Genomic DNA, 25953 nt, shown 5'->3' on the forward strand with positions numbered 1-25953 from the left:
CTAGATCCTTCACTCTGTAAATGTGGGAGAGTTGGATATATATATATATACGTATATATATACTGTATCTACCCAGAAGGAAACGTTTGGAGACCAGTGGGAGCTTCTTAGCTCACCTTGATCAATTATATTAATAATATCTTGCAATATATTCCGAAGCCGAGTTCATGTGGCCAACCAGTCTTTGACGTCCAACTTTTTTTTTTTTTTTTCCAGCGTCCTCAGGTCGATTACTTTGTTCAGAGGTCTAGTTGTGGTTCCAAAGTCCTCTCTTTGTGTCCACGTTCTTTTTGACATGATGCATTGTTTTCATGAAAGGATCAATGACCAAAAAATCTACCGACTTGTAAGTCAGTGCGACTTCCCAAAAAACCAGAACCAAAAACCCTTTTCACTGATTAGCAGCAGTTTTGTATCTCTGATCTGTTTTTCTGTGCTTCTTACAGCCGTTCCTCACATTCACGTTAAATTCATACCAGTTATTTCTGATGTTTCACATCAATTGTTACAGAAGTAGTGGTGAATTTTCCAGGTTCTGGGAGACTTTTATTTTTTTTATTTTATTTTGTGCACCAATCTGTTCAACGCTAAATTATGACTTGGATGTGTTGGGCTCGTTGGCCCTGGCTCCTCCATCATAACTTATCCATATTTCAATATTATAAAACCTTTGGAGAGCGAGAGCTTGAAATGATTCAGTCATGCACCTTTGGAATGGGTCAATGGTTTTAGAGATAAGTAATCCCATCACACGCTGAGGAGCTGCTCCTTCTGGGATGATTCTGTTTGTACACTTCTGCTCCTTCAATCATTATCTATCCTGTGTTATCCAGCTTAGGCTCAAACAAATACAGGGTTCACCCCGGACATCACGTCACCAGTTCCTCACAAGTCAAATACAGAGAGACAGGCATTTTTTTTTTTTGTAATTTATTGGTTGTTTAAAAAAAAAAATGCAGAAGCAAAACAGGTTCAGAGGCCGACTCAGCCCGTCACCTGTAGATAAACAGTTTAAGCTCTGCTGTGGCCATGAGGTTATCTTGGTTGTGCTATTGAGCAGGACAGTTTACCTCACTTAATTAACATGTTGCACAGCGGTCGGTTCTTTCACTCAGCCCTAATTACGCACTCTGCAGGTCGTCGTCGTCCAGTCGACTGCTGACTCAAAACTGAAGGGTCGTGGAGGTCAGTGAAAAAGGTCTTCAATCATTGCCTTCAGGTTAGCTCACAGGGGGAGGAGCCTATCCACGTGTTAACCCCAAGGTCAACCAGAGAAAGCAAAAAAAAAAAACAACAACCCTGTACTATTATTCACGAATAATACTGTCGTTCAAACATGTATTTGAGTAAACGTACTCTTCTTGAAAACTATCCAGAGTATTAGTTACTTTATTGGCTTGTTTTGTTGTGTTGTCATGCAGTTTTTGCAGTATGTACTCAAAAATACTACTTAATTACAGTAATGCATTTGTGATTTGTTCCCTCCGCCTCCATCTTTGGTTTGCAGGGGGATGGCAGCGTGTTCATGAAACCACAGAGTAAAGCCAAGTACGGGGGTTACACTCAGGAGGTAGTCTTTCTGTGAGGCAACAGTGCAAAACACTGTGACATCATGCCTCATATAATCCCCCTAGAACATTTTCAGTAGGATGAAGTTTGGATACTGTATTCATTTTAGGCAAGAAATGATGACGCTCAAATTATTAGGCAAGTGAGTATTTTGACTATATTGTCATTTTTTTAAGCACACATTCCAACTCCAAGCTGCACAGACTTGAATCCCTTTTGGATTTAAGTGAACCGACTGATGTGTATTTGTGTAATGAGGGAGGGTGTAGCCTGAGGAGATCAACACCGATATCGGGGTGATAATTAGAAGGCAGCTTTTTTTCCCCCTCAAGCAATACGAAGCACAAAGGATATCCGACAGACTTTTAGAGGGACGCAGGACTCCTGAAATGGCAAGATGTTGGAGCGGGATCGCAGAACCATCAAACCTTTGGTTGCCTGCTGAGAGCAAAAGACAGAATGTAACTGGGAAAGATTTGAGAATGAAAATGTAAAGTTATAAAGGTGTTCACAGCTCAGAGGAAGGGCCAAAGGAAGAAAGGCTGAAACACACAAGGAGACAGTGAGACAAGAAACATCTGAGTACAGATTTCAAAGTTTTATGGACTGAGAGGTGAGAGTGACGCTTGATGGACGAGTAATGAGCATAGAGCTCCACTCAGAATCCAGGTGGAGGTGGAGATCTGGTATTATTAAAGATGAGCTAGTTGGACCTTTTTTGGTTGAAGATGGATTAAAAACTTGATTCCCAGACCTGCTGACAGTTTCGAGAAGACACTTTATGACAAGCCGTGGTGCAGAAAACAAAAAAAAAGGTATTTTAAGAAGAGCAAGAAAGCAAAATCAGTAATCTAATATTTCCACACACCAATAGTTATCCAATAACTGGGCAGATATTGTCATAAGAAAGTCAAAATTTATATTTCAAATTGACTGTTCATCGACAACAGAATCTATCCAGAATTCTTGATAAAAAAATAAAAAAATAAAAAAAAAGCCTTAGAACAAGTGCAGCAGATGGATTCAGACAATACTGGAAACCCTGAGCAGTTAGGACTTGTAATGCTTGTGGAGCTCAGAAGCAGTTAATATATATTTCTTTATGAACATTTGGAAGTCGACATTTAACCCCAAAGTTACTACTTGGCGTGAAACAAAGCATGTGGGAGAAGTTGGAAGGTAAAATATACTTCCAGCTCAATCTCTCACGCTTTGAAAATCCCAAACACTGTCCAGTGAACTGAATATGAATAATTACAAAAATTCACTTTAATCTTGAGTAAATCAAATATATTACATTACTTTTAAACTCCCTATATTTAAAGAAGTCAAAATATTCAACACATTTAATAGAAACACACATTTACCACATTAGCCAGCAATGATTCCAGTGCAGTAAAAGAAACTTTATGAAAATATGAAATAAAAACTTCATCTATATTTTGAAAACTCCTTTATTTATCAATAATACAGACTCTTAAAAAGCTTGAGCATTTCGATTTTTCTTTTCCCTACAGAAGCACTTTTTCAAGTAAAAGTCACATTACATTAAACATCACAAAATAAAAACCCTTAAAATAGCCTTTTTTTTGTTTTATAAGAGCACTTTTTTTTTTTTATTATAACAAGTACATATTTATGAGAGAAAAGTGAGACAATTTTCTGGTTCACAAGACATTTAGGCTTCTAAATGTCACACAAATCAAATATAATACAAAGAACTAATTCCCTGTTCACTATATGATATAAAACACAACTACAAAAGAATCAATTCAATGTGGCTGAATGAAAAACGCCCTCCGCTCAGAAGCTGTATAAACTTTGCCGTCACACCGGGAAGCCTTTATCTGAAGGCCTCTCTCTGCACCAGGCACTCTGCTCTGGCCTTACGGCGCCACACCGTTTCCCAATAATCTCTAATCCTGGGCGACGCTGCTCTTTGCTGGAGATCCGCTGCTCTTTGCTGGAGATCCGCTGGTCTTTGCTGGAGATCCGCTGCTCTTTGCTGGAGATCCGCTGGTCTTTGCTGGAGATCCGCTGGTCTTGGGCCGTTTGGACTCGGGAGGTTGACACAGTGGATCAGTGGGAGGAGAAGGGCGCTCTGGTGGCGGAGAAACAAAGACATCAGCCGTCAGAAGGTTTTGTGCACGTGCGTGATCTGCAGCGTCCTCTCTGTGGGCGCGAGCCCGGCACTTCCTGGATCCTTGTTCGTCCATACGCTGACGATTGTTCTTTACAGCAGCCGGCAGAATGCTAAATCAATTTGGAGCCAATCAGAGGCCTTCCTGCTGGTGTTATTAACGGATACACCCTGGTAGTATCATATCCCAACAGACGGAAGGTTTTGCAGTGTTCAAGTAACAAATATGCACAGAAACGTTCAAGAGAAAGTGAGATTTTTGATTTCTCTATATATTTTTGTGAAAAATCAATAATTTTTAACTGAATTGAAGTTGCAATGTGATCGCTCAGGCTAATCCACCAGGAGAAAAAACAACAACATTTTGAAATATGGTTAAATCATGTAATTCAGTCTGCACTTTCAAACGGTTTCTAATCCCTCCACCCCCTTGTTTTTTTGTTTTTTTAACTGATTAAATGACTAATTAATTCAGTTTGGTTTTATTTGTACTCAATTTTAACAAATAGCTGTTAGAAAGTGTTTCCTCACTTTGAGGCGTTTCAAATAAAGTTTAGCTTATCAGACTCGGCTAAAGTGATTTTAACACATTTGTTTGTTTGTTTGTTACTGTGTCCATTGTCTTTGTAGCCGTTTCCAGATGTCAGTGATTGACTGCAACAGATCTAAACACCATCTATTATTATTGTTTATAGCGAAGCTGTGGACGATGATAAATACTGGTCACATTATATTGTTCTGCATATTTTGTATTTTTGATCTGGAAAAAAACAAAAACAAAAAATCTAAACACATTGTAATAATTTCTGCTCCTAGTTTAAATAATCCAGACCGTTTTGCCACCTGTGACTAATTTTCAGAAGCAAAATGTTCGCCAAATTTGTATTTTAAAACTATTAATTGCAAACATGTTGCTGTTGTGAAGCTAAAGAAATGACCCTATTGGAGAAAGTTCAAATGCAGAAACGAGGCGTTTACGGCTCTAAATGAGGAAGTAATTCTCACTAACCATGTTTGGCCTTTTCTGTGGAGGAGGGAGAGTTGAACAGTGCCCCAAAGCCTGAAGATCGAGCTGCAACGGGAGTCAAAGAAACTCTCCTGCAAACAAATGCAACAAATGAAGAAGCTTTAAAGTGGAAGACAAAGAGTGGGAGTAGTAAATCATGAATAAAAACACCTTAAGGTGAAAGAAAAGTGATCCGTTTTTACTCAATGTAGCATTTTCTTTGTTTCACTGGTGCAATTGTTGCCCAACAGTGAAATCTACAACCAAAAAAAAAAAAACAGTGCATATGAGCGTAGCAGGCCTGCCATTGTCTGAGAGCAGTCTGTCAGAGTGATTATTATTTTATAGTCAGTGGGGGGTCCAACGAACCCTCGTACCAGACAGGGCTTTGTTCACTCTGTTGAATTTGGGTGCATGTAAACGCCCCCCAAAAATATCAAAAGTCCCAGGACGTTTACATTTCTCCTGCATTACGCTTAACAATAAAACACACTTTAAAGGTCACAGCGATTTCTTGCTCCTGATGTAAACAGCATCTTTAGAGATAATCAGCTTAGCTACTTTAACCATTAGGGGGAAGGGGAGAGCAGCAGCTTGTCCTGACCGAGCGTCTCCAGTCAAAACAAAGCTGGATAGTTGAAGCATTCCCATTATGCAGTCCTGGATCAGGGAGCACTTCAATAACTAATTCAACTTTCATTGTCCAAACTGTAAGACGAGACAACGCAACCGAATCAAATGAAATCATTTTATGACAACTGCGAGAGTTCCACTACGAATGAAATATCCATGTGGACAAAGAACGTTAAATAATAATCTCTGCTTTCACTTTCTGTCACAGTGATTGAGGGACGCCATTCGGCTCCAGCCATATCTACCTGGGGGTGGGCCCCTTGGGGGTGGCCGTGCCCTTGGGGGTGGTTGGCTCCACACTGTTGGCACCACTCAGGACTTTCTGAGTGGAGGGAGTGAGGGGCGTGAGGCGTGGCAGTGCTTTGGAGGAGTTAGTGGGGGTGAGCGGAGGAGATTTTGTGGTCTGAGATGGTGACGGAGCCGTGGTCTTCTGGGTGCTGGTCTTCCCCCAGCCCTCCAGCGTGTTGAGGGTGATCCTCCGGGGCGGAGGTTTGGATTTGGGAGCAGCGACGCTCTTCTTTTCCTCCGGCGGGGTGGCGGAGCGGGCGTCTTTGACCGCACTGCTCTGCGGTGTCGGAGTCTGGGCCGAGCTGGGAGGTTGTGATAAAGGAGACGAGTTCCTGGCTGCCGATGCCTTTTTGCCCTTTTTCTCCCCGCTGTTGGGAACAAAGACCTCCAGGGTGGGCGGCTCCTTCAGCGGCGTCCCCAGCTGTCCCGGAGAGAAGGACAGGAAGGAGCAGTAGCCGTCAGTGGAGGACACGGCCAGGAAGGAGCCATCATGGGACCTGAACAGGATACATAAAGACACTCAGTCAAACGAAAAACATGTCGGAGAGTGTCCTTCAGATATTTACACCTCGACATGAAAACCTGGTTAAAACCATGACAGAGCAATTCTTTTTCTTTTCTTTGCAGGACACGAATACATGTGGTTATTAGCAAGACTAAACAGGATTGTGAACTTTTTTTTTTTTTAAAACATCCAGTGAGAATTTGATCCTACTGAGCTTTTTCTGACCAGGTTCACACTTTCCAACAGACCTTTAAGACACATTAACACTGGATTGTGTTTTGTAAGACTGATTAATAGCAGAAGTTAAAAAAAAGAAGATGGTCTTGAGTGTTTTTTACTTCTAAAAATTGAATTAAGTGCCCTAAAAATGGTTAAAGGGCTTGATTTCATTCAATCCAGTCAAATTAAAAGGGGAAAGGGGATTTCTTCCAAAGTTAGAGTTACTTACAGTAACTTTTCTCTTGACTGAAACCTTTAGTGATTTTTACAAGTTGGAGGCTCTCCCTTCTTAGGTGAGATATAATCAAGTCTTTTTTCCCCACAACAAAAACAAACAAACCACCTCTCATACAAAACGAGATAAAGTTTGTTACTCGCAGTGAGACGTGACGTCTTAATTATTTCACCCTCAGTCAGACAGACAGCAGGTACGCCGTTGCCTCGAGAAGAGAAGACATTATTAATGCTCAAAGTGGGTCCCGGAAAAGCGGCATTAGAGTCCAGGCGTCCTCGTGGCGAGACACCGAACCCTAAGCGAACACCTTGCGCAGCACCATCGGTGCATGAACGGGTGAATGTGACTGCTGAGCAGTAAACTGTGTTATAGAAGTAAATTTAGCGTTAAGAAAAGGCAGCACAGTGGTGTCGCTGCTGGCACTGTGGGAATGTCCCACGTTTGCGTCTGGGAGCTTTTATGTCCGTCCCATACGTCCTGGTGGTTTGGTTTACGCTCACAGTCCAGCAAAACATGCGTTTGGACTGTTGGTGACACGAAGCTATCCCAGGGATCGGCTCCAGCAACCTGAATTGCCTCAATTTGATTGTGATGGTTGCAACACGACACGCTTCTTTTTGATCGCTCCTGTCCCAACTTTTCTGCCACTGCCATAAAATCCAAAGGCTTTTCATGAAATAGTAACTTTTTACTTTAATCATGTGACTTGTTGTCTTTGTTCTACCGTGAATAATAATCATTTTTTAAAGACTGTATCGTCTATTTTCTTTTTTTTACATTTTGAATACTGTCCAAATTGTAATATTGTGTCCTTTCTCATTGGATTGTTTGTATTATGTATCGCAAAATATTTTTTTAATACTCTGTATTTTAGGAGACCAGGTGATGAATTTTATTGGTTATTGCTAATGATACTAATGCTACTGCAGGCATTGTAATAAGTACTATAATGTGCTGAATCAGGGACAAAGCAGCTTTTCTTTAAGATGAAAGTTGTTTTTGTACACGTCAATGAAAAAATAAAGAAATAATTCAACTAAAATTCTTGATACAACTCAAATAATGACGATATTTTGTCGAGGACGCTCACAGCATTTCAGGTTTTTTTGTGAGGAAGCCAGCACGAGGGGAAGTGTTGGGTTACCATGTGAGGTCACTGAGTGTGTGGTAGTGGATGTTGGACACGAGGCCAAAGGGAAACGTCTGCTGCGTATCGTACAGATGGACAGAGTCCTCGGAGGCAACCGCAAACACCATCCTGTACGGCAACTGGAATACATTGGGAAGAGGCTGAATGGCGCCGTCTGCAGGAGAGAAACGGAGCGAAGTGAGAAACGCAAGCAAAAAGGAAAAGAACGCCGTCTTCGTTGAAACGCACGTACCTTCTCCCTTTTTGGTCCTCAGTTCAAAGTAGACGGGGCAGCAGCGCACAGCCAGCGTGGCTTTGCTTGGACACGGTAAGTGCGCTATAGGCCTTTAGGACGGAGAGATCCACAGTTAAGGGTGTGTGTGGTGTTCAGAGTGTCCTGGTGGCGTTGCAACGTGCGACACAAATCACCTCTTTAGACTTTTCCTGGAAAAGATGTACGTGGTGTTTATGATGTTTTCCCCGAGCTCCACACATCCAGCTGAGGTCAAAACAGAAGAGCGAGCGTAATTCATACAAATCATTCTTGAGCAAATCATATATCCCTAGACACAAATTTAATTTCAGTGTGTGTGTGTGTGTGTGTACCAGGGGCGAGCAGGAACGACCCATCAGGTGTGAATGAGAGACGCCGAAAGAAGGACCTCATGCTGTCGTCATGGAACATTCTGTACTGCTTCGCCTGAAAAGGTGGAAACAATAGTAGCTCTGTGGGCGATTACGTGATAACTTTCATTTACTGCACGGTCTGCGTCACCGGTTAGAATCATGAAAAAAACCTTCTGCTACTCTGGTAGACAGTTAAGCTGTGCCTTATGTGTCCTCTTGTGTTTTTAATAATATCATGACCTGATTAACTTTTCTTAAGAGTTGGAAGGCATTCTGGGACATTTATAAGGTATTTAGTTTCAAGGGAACTGCAATCTGGAAATACATTTGAAAACTATAAAGAACAGATTTGTGAAATCCTGCAGTAGAATGAAAATCACGGTGACGAGCGTTGCTTTGGATGACATTTCAAAAAACATATATTTTTACAAACATGTCACGTCTGGTGACGGTTGAATTTAGTTCATCAGTTATATTTTCTGATACAGCCACTGATGATTCGCCCTAAAACTGAGAGAGAAGATTGACAGGACTTTTCTGGGTGCATTACTCATCTGCCACCTAGTGGTAAATGTGGGAAACTTTTTTTTTTTTTTTTTTATAAAGTAAGCAGTTCATTTGATTGTTTATTTGATTAACTGCAAAACGTGATTCTGTTGGAAAATAAATGTGAATTTAAAAAAAGGCAGATCTACTGATCTGGACTGGCACACTGAATATGATACATCACCCGAGACAGAATATATTTATTGTTGTACAAAGTGCAACAAATTGAAAACGACAACTGATAAAAACACTTTAAAAGATACAGCTATGAGGCCTTTAGTGTGAGCTTATACCAAAACATCAACAGAAATGGACCAATTAAGTTGAGGATACTGACAGCAGAGCAAAAATGATCAAATGTTGTAAACACCGGTATTTAAAGTAGAGACTGTCTGGGGTTCTGAGACATTTATTTATATATTTATTTTGTCACTTTCTAGGAAATGAAATTCATCTGAAGCCACATAAGATGTTTAACCTTTAAAGTGAGGATAACGCTGCGTTGTGAAGTTGTGCCACATCTACAAAGATTGCTTCATGTTGCATTGAAGTCCATGTTTCATGAGTACAATATAGAAGGGAAGAGGTTTATCAGGTTTTAAACTGTTTTGGTAACTGGGTTTGGTGGTTTCATCACTTTTTTTTTTAAGGATTTTTGTTTCAATTGTATTTCTATTTATTTTGCTATTTTAGTCGTATGGCAGAGAGGTAAATAAGCCCCTGACGGGAATCAGGTGCACGGCCTCACCTCTCTGCCCATAAAGGAGGAGCCGCTCAGACACTCGGTGTGACAGGCTGAAAAGCCTGCATGCGAGTTGGAGTTTTTTTGTGTTACTTTAATAAAAGAAGTATGATTTTGGGGGAGCCTTGACTCTGCGTCTCTGTGGGGGAACCCGGCGGTGGCATGCTCAACTACCACAAGTAGACTTTTTATTTTTTGCAGCTTCTCCTCCAGCACTTTCTGGCGTCGTCAGTCAACCTTTGTATGTTTTTCCATTATACATTTTTCCATGCGTTACTTCTCAAGCCGCTGTGTGTTCAGGTTGCTGATAGCAGAGCTCAACATTTTCTTAGATGGTACACTACTTAAAAAATTTGAAATGAGGTTGAAAGTGACCAATGTAAAAGTCCATTGCATCACCAGATTCTTCTAAATACAAAAGAAGAAGAATTATGGAAATTGTAAAAACTCCAACCAATTGGAAGGATGACAAATTTAGACTAAACACAACAAATAAACTTTGTTTGAAAGGGGCCCACTGGTTCAGAGTGTATGATGATAACGTATTTGCTTTGCAGGTCGGACTATCTTGATTTTACAGCTGAGGAATCCCACGACTGTTAAGAATGTTAAAAAGAAAGTAAAAACAGATTCCACTGACCTCTCCCTCTGCCTGTGGCACAGGGCTCATTTTACTGACACAGAAGGCCTTCTTCTTAGTGTGTGCGCTGTACACACGCATCACCCTGAAGGAAGACAAAAATAAAAAGACCCTGAATATCCAGCTGCTGTAAAACCCACTGGGTCAAATTCAAATATGTCATGGAAACAAACAGGAAGTGTTTTTTCCCCCCCGTTCGTTTATTCTCTACCTGTCACAGCTCAGCGTCGCGACATACTGGCCCAGAGGATCCCAGGCCACGCCCTGCACGTAACTCTTGTGGTCATTCAAGATGCACAGCTTCTGTCCTGAACCCCAAACACGGCAAACACAATGAACACAAGCACTTTGACAACAGAAAATGAAACCAAACATAAATTCATTTACACTTTGAACAAACCTTTGTTGATGTTCCACATGATAGCAGTGTTGTCAACAGAGCCAGAGACCATGAAGTTTCCATCGCGTGTCCACGAGATGTCATAAACATCCTCTATGTGGCCCCTTGAAAAGTGAAAATGACAAGAACATTTGAGAATACTGCACTAAGTTCAGCATAAACACAGCCAGGGCTTCGAGATACTAATTTGTTTTGTTTTACTGAGATAATGCGGGTCACTGCGGATGTAAAATGCACACACAAGTGGAGCTCCAAACTGAGACTAGGATTAATCAAAACAAGAGAAGGCATCCTGGACGAATTTTCTTTAATTTTGCGTCAATGATTTTCCTCCTCTTATAACCTGTAACCTTTTATTTTATAATTAGACGTTTCCACAGTGGATTTCTATTGCCCCCATCTCCATTATCCTCCATTTTCACACCGATTGCCTACATTTCCTCCCTCACTGCATCCATGAACCTCCTTGCTGGACGTCCTTTCCTCCTGGCCTGGCAGCTCCATCCTCAACACCTACTTCCTGTCCATTCCAGTCATTCCCACTGCAAACCTGAATGTTTGCAGCTTTGCCAGCTCCAGACGAGTAAATCATCCATGTGTCCATGTTTCAAAGTGTCCTTGAACAAGACGGTGAAGCTCAAATGGCCTTGCATGACAACGGTCCTCATTGGTGTGTCAGTGAATACGGAAATGATGAAATCCAATCATCATAATACGGCTGATTTCAATACCATCCTGTTGGCCCGTCCATGTCAACATAGCTGGGATCCTTTCACAGATCACTGCTGACACTAGTCTCCATTTTTGTCTTCACTCTCCCCATCTCTTTTTCACACTTTCCACTGCTTTGGGCCATTGACCCTGAGCACTTAAAACTCCTGTTTCTTGGCAACATCCAATCTTCACATCCTCACTCTTTCACCACCCTTTTGCTTCACATGCACTCTTCTACTCCTGCCTACCTTCAAACCTCCACCTGTCCTGGTTCTAGTTAACCTGCTCCCTACTCTCAATACAGATTCCTACATCTTTAACATCGCTGTCTACGGAGACTTACGTTTCCTGGCTTCATGTGCTAAAAAACCCACAAAGGGTTGGTAATGATCATTGGTTTAATACCGCCACCACTTTGAAATATTGCTTTTCTCATAATCACATCAAATTAATTATCAGTTGTGACCTTCAAGTTTCCAAATGGTAAGGACATGAAGGAAAAAAAAAGGTTGGTCTAGACAGGAACGAGGAAGCTTAGGTAAAACTATTGCACAGATGCTTACGAGGTAATTGTTTAGCTTGATAGAAATAGTTTGTTACAACAAAGACAAAAAGGACCACAAAATTGATCATGTGTCATTGTATGGAGTACAATAGGTGTATGGACCTTCTGTTATTGCTTACCTTAGCGTTTTGACAACAGACCAGCTCTCCTTGTTGAGCTGATCGTCTTCACTGTCCTGAAACAGGGGAGTCGGCTCTGGTTCTTTAGAGTCATTGAGCTTCCACAGCAAAATCACTGCATCTGTATCAAAAAACAAAGAAACAAATAAAATCACTAAATTTTAAGCAGATTTTCTATGCTGAAAAAATGTGTCCAATATCTAATTTTTTTTTTTAAAACACACACACACACACACACACACACACACACACACACACACACACACACACACACACACACACACACACACACACACACACACACACACACACACACACACACACACACACACACACACACACACACACACACACACACACACACACACACACACACACACACACACACAATTGCAAGCGTCTGCATGGTAAGTGTAAATGTGACCCACCATCCCCTCCTGAAGCCAACAGCTGCCCGTCGGGGCTGAAGCGCACCACGTTGACAGCCTTGGTATGTCTCACCAAATTAGACAGAAACTCCACCGCTGCCTTCCCATCTGGTCCCGTGTCAACCCGCCACAGCTGTACCAACATGACACAAACAGCTCAATAAAAAAACAACATTCAAGTCAGGCCTCGCTGCGAATCCATGAGAAACACATCCAACCATCTCCTTCTATGCTGCTTCATCGAACTCGGGGTTGCAGGATGATGGAGCTGATCCGAGCCTCGACAAGTCACCAGTCCATCACAGGACGAACACAGAGACAGACAACCACACACACAACCAGTGTGCTCCATAAAGCACCTTGTGTGAAAGGCACAAAATAACCAAATTGGTCTCACCATTAAAAATGAGAAGAGGCTCAACAATTTTGAAAAAACACATGAAAGTTGTAATGTAAAAATCTGAAAAATCTTCAAAAAGTTATATTATGCATAATATCATCTAATATTCAAGAGAATCTAAAGCAATTCCAGCGTGTACCGAACAAGGGAATTGAATACCAAATACAATATTTTGCATCTTTATTAATAGAACACTTGTAGTGGTGTCTATTGGTACAGACCACAGGCGGACGAGGAGGAAGAAGAAAGATTTCAAACTTCTAAAGAGGTTTTGCATTTTTGACAATGGACTGAAAGATATAAACAAAGACACGTTGAACTATATACAAAGCAATGCATAAGAGAATTCTGCTGTTTGGTTATTACAGGTAAGAATGCAAAGACGGCATATAACGTGTGTCAAAACACCGGCAGGAATTTCTCTGTGGGATCAAGAAAGAGAATCGGCTGCGAGGAGCCAGTGATTGTTACTTCTGTTTCGTCCTTTCAGACATCTTTAGTCCTGATTGTGTTCGGTGTCAAACGGGCTGCATTAACTCTTGTTGGAAAAGGCTTGGATGGCATTATTCACACTCCCACAGACCTGCTGCACTATCACAGTGCAACTGAACCCTAAAGAAGATGGATGGATGGACAAAACTGTCTCCCTAAAATGGAGTTAATGGATCTTTAGGGGGACATTTCCCTGTGCACTTACCGTCATCATCTATTAACATCTTTTCCTTTACGTTCGTCTCCTTCCTAAGTAACTGCTTAGTTCAGATTTAGTGAATGTCCACTCACCCTGACTGTAGTGTCCACTCCAGCTGTGGCCAGTCGGTGAAAGCGTCCATCTGTGCTGTGCTGGAAGTCCAGACTGTACACCGGCTCTCTGTTGTGCCAGGCTATTTCACAAGTTACCACCTTCATTTTTCTTTTCTTTTTTTTTTTAATGTGCGACACCGACCTCTGGGGACAAAAAACCAGTATTAGACACTCTAAATAAATTAAAGTATAGGTACATAATCCCTGAAGCGATGCGAAACCGTCAATACAGGACACGTATTATGGATTACATACAAATAATGTAAAAAGGACAGAAGTAGCCCGCAGTGTCGATAAATCCCACATCACCGGAGCTAACGCTGTTAGCAGCTACCTTCTATGGACTTGTAGCTAAATGAACGGACAGAACCGGATACTCACACAGCCTCGTGAGAGAAACTTCGTAAGCGTGTTAGTAATAAACCCACGCTGATTACACTAGTTTATTCTTCAAACTAAAGTTACCTCGGAGTAAGTTAGACTTTTTTCTCCTCTCTGCCGTCCAGCTCGCTCACTAAAATTCCCGCGTACGGTTCATTCAAAACTTCCGGTGTGTGGGCTGCAATGATTGGACGACAACAGAGGGGGCGGGGCTAACTCGGTGTCAACCTTCCTGAGACAACTTCATCATGACAGGCACGGTTGAGCAGCGCATCTGCTGTACCTGTGACTGGTAATGCAGATATTATACCTCAGATGTGGCACATTCACATATGTGCATAGTTGAAACGGGAAAAGGGCACACAGTAAAACATTTCCCCCGTCGGAGATTACTTGCATACAACTTGTATACACTAGCCAGTGGCCACAGTTATCTAGTTAACCAAGGTGGTAATATAGTAAATCATACAGGCTAATAATACATTTATATATAATTAAAAGTCTTTGCATTACAACCGACGTGAAATCTGTGCATGTAAACTCCTACAACTAAATTTACAAAAAGCATATATATGAATGTCGTGGATCACCAGGATGACTAATAATGCTTCATCTGTCACGTTTCACACGCAATTAAAGAGTATGGATTGATTGAATTCGTCCTCCTATAATGATTTATTAGTCACATATACAACAAATATACAGGGAAATCTGGCCACTGCATTTAACCCATCGCTAGGGAGCAGTTGGGGGGTTCAAGGACCTTACTCGGGGAGCAACGTCTAGTCCACCACACCCCCATTTCATTCATTTTAAAGTTATATTTAGTCATTCATTTTCCTCAAACACATTTATCAACTACAGGAGGACATTGGAGTAAATAGAGAAAAAAAACACACACACAAGGATAACATGCATACTCTGCAAAGACAGCATTCAGTTATATAAAACATGTAGGAATATAATGCAAATTATAAATTGATGGTGTCATTTTTTCATATGAATAACCCTACATCATTGGATAAAAACAATGACAAATAATGCATTTGCAAGCATGTATGGAAAGTGACTGAATGAATATTATTCAGTCTAGATAGCAAATGAAACCTTCCATCCATGCCTAAGCAAGTTCCACCATGCAGATCAAACACAGACAGACAACCACACTCACATGCATACCTACAGGCAATTTACAATCACTTATAACCCCCGAATCCATGCTTTTGGACTGTGGGAGAAAACAGTCCCATGCACTGGAAGACCATGCAACCCCAGAAACGACCTGGAGCTATTCTTGCTGTGAAGCAAGCAAGCTAACCACTACACAACACGACAGCCAGTTGAACGAAAACTCAATGCAGCAAAATAAAAAGCACCAAATAAGTAATCTTATGTAAGATTCAAAATCCAATAATTGTAAAAATCTTACATTAAAGACAAAAATCTGTTGAATACATTTGGTAAAGAAAGAAACTTTCAATAAAGGGTTTGTAGTGCAAACAAATTTTATTTGCGGCAAAGACTGTCCAGTAAAAAAAAGGCAATACACTTCTTTCAAAGAGAGAATTACATTCATGAATCCACAATATTTTGTAGTTCTTATCCCTGATGATATAATACATGCAAACAAGTTAAAAAAACAAAACAACCCAAACATGACAAGATTGATGAATACTTTCTCAGTTGACAAACCGTTAAGCTTGATTACACATGATTAATAGGAGAAATGAGAAAAGTTATCATGATCACTTTTACTTCATATTTGTGAATGTAAATTATTTGTGTGAGAGTTTGAGAGCTGGGATTTCAAGATATTAAATTTAATCTGAAGGACCATAAGAAACTTTATTAAAGAAATACATGTTTGTGTAATAATAACTCCCAACGTGCCATTAAAATCATTTCCACATCAGTTTTACAAGGATGAGGCCTTGATAAGATACTGTAAAGTATAAAGATAAATTCCCCTTCTTGTTGCAGGGCCCAATGACAGTGTCATTGAACTCATCATTACTAAATATGAAGGAATATATACATATATAACACAACTAGTATCCATCTTAAGAATTTGATGCAGTTGACTGGTAAACCTAAAGAGGAGGTGCTATGAATTGAGGGGTTATTTCCTCAATCTAATGTATGACAAGCAAAGGGTACTCACCTATGCTGAAATGGTATTCCATTATATTGCTGTTCTGTTGCAGAAACAGTGCAAAGCTCATGAATTAGACAGTAAAAACACATACTTCAACCAAACTTCTAACCCTGCACAGATAAAGGTCTTTGATATGAATTCAGTTCCTGTGTTGAATGTCACACCCGCAGCCTATAAAGTATCATGAGGAGGACTGAGGAGCTGTTCAAGGATCTCGTCAATGACATTGCACTCAAAGTTCACTTGCTCCAGGGCCAGAGCCGGAACGTGTGGGACGAGATAACGGCCAATGTTGTGCCGAAGCTGAACCAAACTGGGAAAGAGAGAAGGAAAACAGAGGTAAATGCAGCAGATTGACGTTCAACAATTCCTTCCAAGTATATTTCACAATGATCCATTGATGTGTGAAGTGAGTAATTCTCCAACCTGCTGAAAGCGTCTGAATGTGTGTCAGAGTTTGATGACTGTCCTTCCTTCTCTGGATGTGGATGAGCAGAGGAAGAGCTGGTCGTTGGCTCCTCTTCACTCTGTCGCTGCAACCTCAACCTGAGCTGTTCACACTCGGCTGCCAGCCTTTGTTTTTCCTCCTCCAGACGTTTCACCTGGTCCCAGATTCCACAGTGAACACCGGAGAAAGGGAGACATTAAAGAGATAAATGAAAAAAATGTACGACAGAAGTTATCAGAAAATGACACACAAGACAAATGATATCCTTTGGAAATTGTGGACTTCTTTCTTTTTACTGTAACATTATTTTACATAAAGATCTGTGAGGGAATTTTAGGTCCATTTTAAGGTTTACCAGTCAGAGTATGAATTCAGTCACATTATGAGAGAAGTGAGAGCTGATTAGTGATGGATGCAATCGATGTGTATTAAACACCCAGTGTACACAGGCTCAAATGAGAGTCAGAACACTGACCTGTGAGGCAAGTTCATCCTTCTCGTTGTTTGTCTGAACCAGATCACGGAGGAGTCTTTCGACTTGCAGAGCAACCTCATCCATGTCTTCTGGCTCAGCAGTGGGTTTATCTCTATTGTCAGAAGATAACAGTAAAGCCTCTTTGCCTTTAATCAGTTCATCAACTTTCTGTTTGGCCTTCTCAAACAGAGTTTTGTAGCTCATCTCCTCAGTGTCTTCTGTTTGGCTGGCTTGGTGTGAGCACTCCTTCTTTACATTGGAGCGTTCCTCCAGCTGGCAGGTAAGTTGCTTGACTTGCTCTTTTAAAGCGTCTCTTTCCTTAGCTGTATCATGCATGAGCTCCATGAGCTGGTCTTGCTGCTCCTGCACCTCGGTGATACTGCTGAATTGAGATGGACAGTGTGTTTTGTCCGAAGCGATTGCGCGGGAAGGTCCAGCCTTTTCTTCACTTTTCACTCCATTATGCAACATCGGTTGTCCTCGATCCTCAGTGTGACCGTCCCCTTGGCTTTCTTGCTTAAATGCTCTCTGCCCGACATCGCCGGGACCCGAGTCCGACCTCTGTTCTGTACCGCCAATGGACTCTGTGGTCTGCATTGCTCTCTGTTCCTTTTCGGTTGAATTCTGACTCAGATTTTCCTGCTTCACTTTGGGCATCTCTGTCTGGGTGGTGGAGGTGGACATTTTTTGGGGGGGTGCAAACGAAGAACCTGTGCCCCTTTCTGTGTTCACTGCCGAGTCTGCACCTTCAACATCCGGAGCGTCATCCACAGCAGCGTCGTCGGTACACTCTAATAACATGCTGATTCCGACGTCACTTTGATCCTTTTCTATCTTCACTTTTTTGATATGAGGCGCAGTCTGTTTGGGTTTGGGTGTGCTGGCATTCTCCAAGATGAGAAGGTCATCATCAGTATCATCATCATCAGTATCATCATCATCATCATCACCACAACTGACAACGGGCACAGTCGGAGAGCTGGCTGAGCTCACGTTGACTGGCGCTGGTGCGCCTGAGCTGCTTGTGTGGAGGCCATTTATTTGAGGTCTTTTTGATGCTTGTGGAGGAAAAGGACACTTTCTTTTGCCACTGCAGGGCACAATAAAGAGAGTTAACACACGTCATGGTTTCATGTGATTTGGTGTCATTTCTTTTTTTTTTTTTTTCTTTCTCCATACTCACAATGAAGACAGAGTCATACCTCTGGTGGTCCACGGACAGTGAGCAGACACTTGTTATGACTGGAAGGCCACTGCCACTGGAGGGGCTGCAGGCTAGACCAGAAAGACCAGAAAGTACTCTTCAACTCAAGGACTTTATTTCTTTACCCCACAGACCAGGAATAGTATTTTCTTACCCGCTTGCGAAATATTGGAAAAAAACTGTGGCGAGGATTCCGCCCTGGCGGCGCCACCCTGTAGTGATTGACTCTCTGGGGTCATGGGAGCAGAAGGTGAGTGTTTCGCCTGTCAACAAGAAAAACCGAAAACATGAGCACGCCTGAAACTAAATTAATCTGCTGTGATACTCTAAAGGAATATTTCCACCCAGTGGAAGTGTAAAGCTGAGCCTTTTTTAAGACCTGGCCAGCCGAAATAACCAATTTAATGATCAGCCATTTCAGCGTCTTTCTCAAATCTGCACTCTTTGATAAGAGCAACTATGTTTGTTATTGAGAAAGACAATTTGTGTATTTATTTGTGTTTGTACTTCCCTCGACTGCATCTATTACATGCATTTCTCCTCCATCAGCTTTTTATTTACTTTATGTAGTTATGTTGCTTGTCAATTGCCTGTGCATCCATAATGAAAACAATAAAATAGATAAATAAGACCCCTTGGTGCAGAATAGGAAACACACCGCTTTATGGAAATTTTTTATCAGCTCATCGTTTCGTCTTTGGAGAGCCGCGGCTTTTCTGGAGACTTCAGCGAGACGCTGCTGTTCCTGACGTCTTTGCTCATTCGCCTTAAAAAACAAACAAACAAACAAAAAAAAATCACTATTCATTATAATTGATGTGCCAATTCCTATGGAATTAGTGATCAATGTCATCAGTGAAATAATTAGGATTTGTTTTAGCCGTACCATCTGTTTTCGTCTGTCCTCTCTCTCTCTGTAAGAAATAAATCCCAACAGTGAGGACTCCCAAAGCTTTGATCGAGTAAACTTTAACATCCTTTTAGGAGTACAAGCCACAGGCCAAAGATAAGACTGTGTTATTAAAGGTAATATGTGACTTACTGGTCCTTATAGGTCTTGCGGTACGGTTGGTCATCATCAGAGTCTTCAGGTTCTTCGTCTATCTTGCAGTTCCTTCACAAAAAACACATGAGTTTGACTTTTAAGAAAATACCTTAAGAGAAGTACCACCATTATGATAATCTTTAAAATAAAAAACCTTAAACGTGGTTTTACCTAACTCTTTTTAGTGCCTCTAATTGACTGTATTGTGAATTGCTTTTGCACAAATTAAACTTAAACAGAAAGAAACAATTTGAGATTCTGTTAAAGTGGCGTTCTTTTTCTTTTCTTTTTTTTTTTACCTGAACTGAGGATCAGGGTTCATGTGACAGAACCATTTATCCGGCAGCTTGCTGCAGTCAATCCCATCGGGGAGTTTGCGCCAGTGCAAACACTCATCGCACTGCACCCAGTTCTGATCTGGTTGTTTGCTGAAGAAAAGTCAACTTTGTTAATTAAATGTGTGGATTAACATAATGCAAATCAATGCAAATCGGACTTACACGGTGTCCTCCACTGGCACGACGCTGTTTGGGTTGTCTTTACTACGGCGGAAGCGTATCTCCTTCCAGTAGTCCTCGAGTTTGATACCCAGACTGGTGATGGTTTTCCTGTATCGAGATTCAATTGCTTGTATTGTCAGACGTCTCACACACACAGGAACACAGACATATCGAAAGAGGGCTGGGTAGCTGGAGTTGAGCTACTTCAAAGACGTTAAGTGAAGAGTAGAAAGAAAACTACCAAGTCATGTGTTCATATGCCATTTCCTTTCTGCTTAGTTTTGAAAATAAACAAGTCTATTTCTGCACTACCTGTTGTTGACCTCACACTGGAGGACGAAGCGTCTCCGGGATTTCAACAGGTCCGTTTTTCAGAACCGAATTCAGTATTGATGACATTACCTGTACTTATCAGATTCGAGGAAGTTCTGCTTGTTGTGAGTCGGCTCCAGAAAGTTGCATTCGATGACACCAATGACTCCGACACCTTTGATATTCGCCTGGAGATGATAAAGAGTCACCTCTTTAAATCAACTTCAAAACATGCACAATAAACCCTTCATGACAAGCACTCACCTTCAGCTGACAGCCCACACGTTCATAGGCTTTGATGAGACGATTCTTGTGATACATCATGATGCCATACTGGTCTTTACTTTTGGTGTTATACCCAAAGGTAATAGGAATACGAACATTATTCTGAAAAAAAAAAATATATAACCCAAACACATCAAATACTCCATTAAAAGAAAAACATTAAAAAATAAATCTGGGGATGAAAGTATACCAGGAATGTGGGCCTGTAGTGATCTTTTCGTATCCAGGCCAGGCTCTTGGCGATGAGTTGAGATTTCACCTTCACACCGCGCACAATGATCTGCATCCGAGGCTTCAGGTACAAAATGCTACAATAGGCCTAAACGCAATGAAAAACACAAGCGGTCAGTTCAATTGTACCATCAAAGGACGTGTGAGGACGAATACAAGACGCAACGCAATAAAACTCAGACTTGGAAATACACCGGTACTCAACAAAACTGAATACAGTGAAAAAGTAATACTATTTTCACTTGTCTGAGATTTAGGGCACAACCGCCTTAATCTAAAACTTAAGGCCTTGGTTTGTTTTATCCTATTCTTATCCAATGCATCATAAAATTAAAACTATTTCGCAAAATCAAATACATTTTTAAAATAAAAGAACACACCCAAGAAAATTAACTGATAACTGTTTTTTTGTTTTATTTATTGCAATTAACTAACTGTTATGAGCAAAAAAGTGTTTTAATGGTGTTTTGCGCATTTTGATCTGAAGTTTCTGATATATATATATATATATATATATATATATAAAAAAATGCAATGCAATTTTATTCACCAACAACAATTACAACAACAACAGTGTTCCATTTACACCACAGTGTAAAGGTATTTGCACAAGTTATTTGCAACTCCTGGGGTTTTACTGTTTTATCCAGTTTGTTGTAGCAGAACAAGCTGCAAATTTACATGGTTAAATGTGTGTATGTGCGTTTACACCACACTCCAGATATTTAAAAAATAAAATTTGAAAAAACTGTTTATTGCCATGCGCTTTCTATTATTATAGAAATAGAAATTAAAACTGATGTGTGTCCCACACCAAATGCTCTTCTAGGTGGAGATGTGACACAACCTCGATCCCAAGCAGTACTGATGCAATGCTGATGAAAGAAATTGTGAGTTCAGGAAAAATCACTCATCTTCACATTTACACCTCTGGGGAATTACTAGTTATTGCGAGACACAAATTAACCTCTGATGCATGTTTTTGCACTGCGGGAGGGAAAAGCCCATGCTCACATTGGCAAAACAACCTTGACGTATTCCCACAGCCTAACTATGGTCTTTATGATTTATTTCAGAACCTGCATAGTCCTGCTTCTTACCCGGAGTGAGAACACACTTTCTGGAGTGTATGAGATGACGCTGTCCACATGTTGAGCATCTTTATTCATTGTCTCATAGACCTCAGATGGAATCCGTATATCATATCGGTTTTTCTCAAACTCAAACTCTGTTGTCCCTGAAGATGTCCTGCAAGACATGTGAAAGAGATTTGTCAGGACAAGTAGAACACCGCTGGTATTATGGTGAACACCTGTCCTGTTCTGTCCGGGACGCACGGCGCCTTAATGTCTTTTCCACAGTTCACATCAAATGCAATTAAATTAAATCAATCACCAATCCGAGTTAAATGACTAATAAATAGGAATTAAAATGGAAACCTGGCTTCCTTGTGATTTGTGGCTCCAGTAATAACCCTTAAACCCAACTGGCATAATCTAAAATGGTCTTCGTAGCAAATTCTCCAGTATTTCTGCTTTTACAAATAAGGAGGAACATTATTTTATATTATATAAATATATATATATATCATATCTTATTTTATACTGTGGATATGTTTGCACGCAGACCATATATTTGGCATCGACTGCTCCAACTTGAATTTTGCTTCAATGGCGACTATCACCTCACCTTTCAAAGGTTACAATGTTATTGCTGGTCAGTGTAATTCCATGGCGATAGTCCTTTTAACTGCATTTTTACTTATCACAATGAGAATACCCGTGAGAATGAAGAACATAAGGTGATGCGCTTTAAAAAATAAAGTCATTAGATCATCTGTTTTCCAACAGGTAAGTGGTTTTTAAATAGTCTTGCAGTTCGCCTCTGGCATAAAACTGGTGTGAGGATGAGTAGACGACAGACGGACCTGCGGAGATTCCAGATGATGATTCGAGTGCCAGTTTTCGTCCCGGACCAGTGCTGACCAATGGCATTGATCTCAGTGAGCAGCTCCTCCGTTGTACTGAAGGGGGAATATCGCAGAATGTCCTGCAGACTGGGTTTGTACTCTTCTGGTACATGGCGTGCACTTAAAGTTAAGAACAATTACAATGGGAACGTCTGAAAAATATGCGTCATCACAATGACATATTTCAACTGAGCTCCTGTGATAAAGCCTCACGACAGAGTCTATGTATTTCATGCGGAAGATGAATTATGTAAAGGATATAATTATTGTCCCCCTGTGTTTCAAAACAAACAATAGGTACTTGAATTTCATTGGCATCAATCTTCTCCAGGTAAGTCTGAGACAACATCCCTACACATGAGGTGTTGGTGGACTTAGAGAAGACGATGGCATCTTTGCCGAGTCGCATGGATCCAGACTTGAAGCCGTTGCCGTAGATTCCTATCGGCTCCTGACCATTTACGGCAATCTTGTCACTGTATCCAAAACTAAATGTGGGAAGACGGCATAGGTTATTGCAGAAATGTGACATTTTCCAGATGTAACTCGCAGGCAGTAGTTACTTATTAGATCACTTGTTTCTTGAACTTTCTAGCAATACAGAGAAGCAGGGTTTGCACCTGAGCATTTTAAGCATGGTTTGATTGTCCAGTCCGTTCCCGTTGTCCATGAAGCAGAGGCATGGCTCTCCTTTGACCACAGTCTTATCAATCCAGAACTGTTTGGCGCTGACATCTGGATCGTAGGCGTTGTCTTGTGGACAGAAGAAATGTCACATGAAAATCAAAGTTTTCTTTCTTTCCAACGTTGTAACAGCTGTTGATGTACAAAGTTGTAAGGAGGGCCTGATTCAACAGCTTCATTTTTGTTGTTGTTGCTCTGTTTACTTTGTGCGTGTATGTGTGTATATATACATGCGCTTTCACATGTATATATGTAATGTACTATTTTTCCTTTTAATGTTTAATTCAATTGTGTGAAACACTTTATGAGCTTTTGCAAAATATTGTGAATTGTGGTGACTCACAAATGTCAATAAATAAAGTGAGTCATAACAGGAGTCATCACTCCTGTTATGACTCACTTTATTTATTGCGTCATAACAGGAGTCATGCAAACGAAGAAAGCCTGTAAAATGGAAACCTTCCGTCTCGGATCATGTGATAATGACTCACCTATGAGCTCAGCGATAGCGCTGAAGGGCCACGTGTGACTTGTAGAGTTGGAGTGAAGAAAGTTGCGTGAAAGCTATGACAGAAACACAAACGTTTACACGGTTGTCAAGTCATCATGAACTTTCTTATTGATTCTGTGTCTAATATAAAATGTCCAACGTACCGACAAAAAAGCACCTCTTACACTGGATTATTTGGCTTTGAAAAATGGACTAATTACTATATTATTACATCTTTTAATAGAAGAAAAGCAGCAGAAATAGTCACCACTCTGTGATAAATTTAATCACATCAAAAATGAGTTACCAGATTTGTCTTGAAGCTTTATTATTGGTCTTTACCGAAGCAGTTATTATATTATAATGAAGAGAGCCTGAATTTCACTGTGGGATTTCGCATATTTTCATAAATTCCCCAAATCTATCTTTCATAATGCAGGAAATTCCATCACACAAGGCTGTGTGTGTCCGCCTGCTGCAGAAAACCTTCCCCGTCAGTTCACCCTGGAAGCCCTGCATGGAATCGTCCGGAACGCCACTGTTAGCGGCAGGTCTGACAACACCTGTGGGTGTGGCTAGATTTTTCTTCTTATTATTATTTTTTTCAACAAAAAAACAAACAAGTTTTAAACACGGCTTCTGTGGTGTGGCGGCAGACGGGCGAACGTGAGGGGAGAGAGAGGGCCGAGATTAAAAAGAGAATTCCAGCAAAAATACACAAACACTGAGGCTTTAACCTGTGTTGATAGTCTTTTATCGGTTATTTACAGATTCTGATTCTGAGGAGGAAGATTTTAAGTTACTAGATTGCATTGATGCAGCAGTGAAACGATATGGAATTGGGACCAACATGGATCATGTCTCAGAAAGCAAGTGTACCAGCTCTGAACTGATTTGACAAACCCCATGATGGCTTCAGTTTGAGAACAGTCGATTACAACTGGTTCAGTCATCTTAGTTTGGGGTTTTTTTCACTCAAAGGTAAAGACGAACAACAGTAACAATAAAGCCAACCTCAATGAAAGTCAGATACTATGATTCACCAGCTGACAAGAAGGTCATGTCGTTTCATCTCCACTGGACTAACAAGTTATGCAATTTACAGCATGAGCAGAAAGTCACAAGTAAAGAATGCAACTCCAACGCCTGATCAATTGTTACGATATAATGCATCATGATGTCAGAATCACTATCATCATACATAATTTAGGTCTTTTTTTGTTTCTTTAACATATAGTACAAGTTGTAGTTTGATTCTTAAAGCTACATTACAGTACACAATCAGCAAAAATGTATCCTGTAAACATTTGAGAAAGCACCACAACCCCACTGTTTAGATTGTTCCATATGGAAAACTGCTGGGAAATGTTTTTTGGTTTTGTATATCATTAAAGATAAAAAAAACAAAGTTTCAATAACCAGCGGAATTAGGAATGACTTGATATCCCAGGCTGACTAACGTGAGAATTGAGTTTCGTTAATTATTCCTCACGAACTTTCCCAAAAACTTTGTAAAAACAGGTCGCGGCATATTAAAATCCCACGTTTGATTATTCTGGTAGAGTCACGAGACAAACAACTCGTGAACTCAAAAAACAAAAACAAAACAGAAGTCAACGCTTGAATATGATATCCCCCACACATAGACACTGGATTTCTAGGAGACGATTTCTATCAAAACTTACAAACCTACATGATCGACGTGCCATAACGAAGAGCCCAAAGGTTTAATAACAGGGAAGCTGTGGTGTAAATATAAACGAGCCCCACAGTGATGTCTGGATACACAGCTATCACTGGAATACTGCTCTATCTACACCACTTTAACCATATTCCCTACTTTGGCAGAATTCCCACATCCCTGTGTTATTCTTTGATCAGAATTAAGGATAAATATCTTAAAAAGAAAGAGGTAAAAGTATCTTACAGTGCTCAGGGGGACTCCGCGGTCTGCTTTCGCCGCCATATTCCTACTTCCTTCTCCTCTTCGTCTATCCTTCAACGACTGAGTGCTCGACAAACGGTTTCTCACGTACATTGCCCCCTACTGGTGCAAACCGTGTAC

The 25953-nt window shown here is 40.8% G+C and overlaps 2 protein-coding genes across 3 annotated transcripts; both read right to left on the reverse strand.

The window, feature by feature from the left end:
- Nucleotides 1–3007: 3007 nt before the first annotated feature.
- chaf1b (chromatin assembly factor 1, subunit B) lies at nucleotides 3008–14265 on the reverse strand. 2 transcript variants are annotated; one of them, XM_080477823.1, is made up of 14 exons: nucleotides 14175–14265; nucleotides 13689–13853; nucleotides 12506–12638; nucleotides 12078–12198; nucleotides 10680–10783; nucleotides 10491–10587; nucleotides 10280–10364; nucleotides 8331–8424; nucleotides 8154–8223; nucleotides 7978–8069; nucleotides 7740–7899; nucleotides 5594–6133; nucleotides 4719–4807; nucleotides 3008–3670 (listed from the first exon to the last, which is right to left on the reverse strand). In XM_080477823.1, exons 2-14 carry the CDS (start codon nucleotides 13812–13814, stop codon nucleotides 3486–3488), a joined length of 1896 nt encoding a protein of 631 aa, XP_080333949.1. In that variant the 5' UTR covers nucleotides 13815–13853; nucleotides 14175–14265; the 3' UTR covers nucleotides 3008–3485. The 2 variants fall into 2 exon arrangements, with proteins under 2 accessions (XP_080333949.1, XP_080333950.1); XM_080477824.1 differs by having other exon boundaries at nucleotides 14091–14249.
- Nucleotides 14266–15579: 1314 nt separating this feature from the next.
- On the reverse strand, nucleotides 15580–25890 carry morc3a (MORC family CW-type zinc finger 3a). The gene is made up of 19 exons (XM_080477915.1): nucleotides 25816–25890; nucleotides 23890–23962; nucleotides 23335–23467; nucleotides 22976–23202; nucleotides 22673–22829; nucleotides 21846–21993; nucleotides 20705–20833; nucleotides 20494–20616; nucleotides 20320–20417; nucleotides 19918–20025; nucleotides 19717–19845; nucleotides 19415–19486; nucleotides 19259–19286; nucleotides 19031–19138; nucleotides 18527–18635; nucleotides 18371–18443; nucleotides 17169–18258; nucleotides 16672–16847; nucleotides 15580–16558 (listed from the first exon to the last, which is right to left on the reverse strand). Exons 1-19 carry the CDS (start codon nucleotides 25852–25854, stop codon nucleotides 16417–16419), a joined length of 3162 nt encoding a protein of 1053 aa, XP_080334041.1. The 5' UTR covers nucleotides 25855–25890; the 3' UTR covers nucleotides 15580–16416.
- Between the last annotated feature and the right edge of the window lie 63 nt (nucleotides 25891–25953).

This window comes from Lipophrys pholis, assembly GCF_963383615.2.
Source record: "Lipophrys pholis genome assembly, chromosome: 13".
Lineage (NCBI taxonomy): Eukaryota > Metazoa > Chordata > Actinopteri > Blenniiformes > Blenniidae > Lipophrys > Lipophrys pholis.

Excerpts from the sequence above, each read along its gene's own strand:
- chaf1b (XM_080477823.1), bottom strand. The coding sequence starts at position 13,814 with ATGAAGGTGGTAACTTGTGAAATAGCCTGGCACAACAGAGAGCCGGTG. Across the intron at positions 8,425-10,279 it reads TGCCACAGGCAGAGGGAGAG|GCGAAGCAGTACAGAATGTT; the intron begins GTCAGTGGAATC and ends CCACCTTTTCAG. Across the intron at positions 8,070-8,153 it reads TCCAGGAAAAGTCTAAAGAG|GCCTATAGCGCACTTACCGT; the intron begins GTGATTTGTGTC and ends TCCGTCCTAAAG.
- morc3a (XM_080477915.1), bottom strand. The coding sequence starts at position 25,854 with ATGGCGGCGAAAGCAGACCGCGGAGTCCCCCTGAGCACT. Across the intron at positions 20,418-20,493 it reads GTGTGGGCTGTCAGCTGAAG|GCGAATATCAAAGGTGTCGG; the intron begins GTGAGTGCTTGT and ends TATCATCTCCAG. Across the intron at positions 19,287-19,414 it reads CGCAAGACCTATAAGGACCA|AGAGAGAGAGGACAGACGAA; the intron begins GTAAGTCACATA and ends TATTTCTTACAG.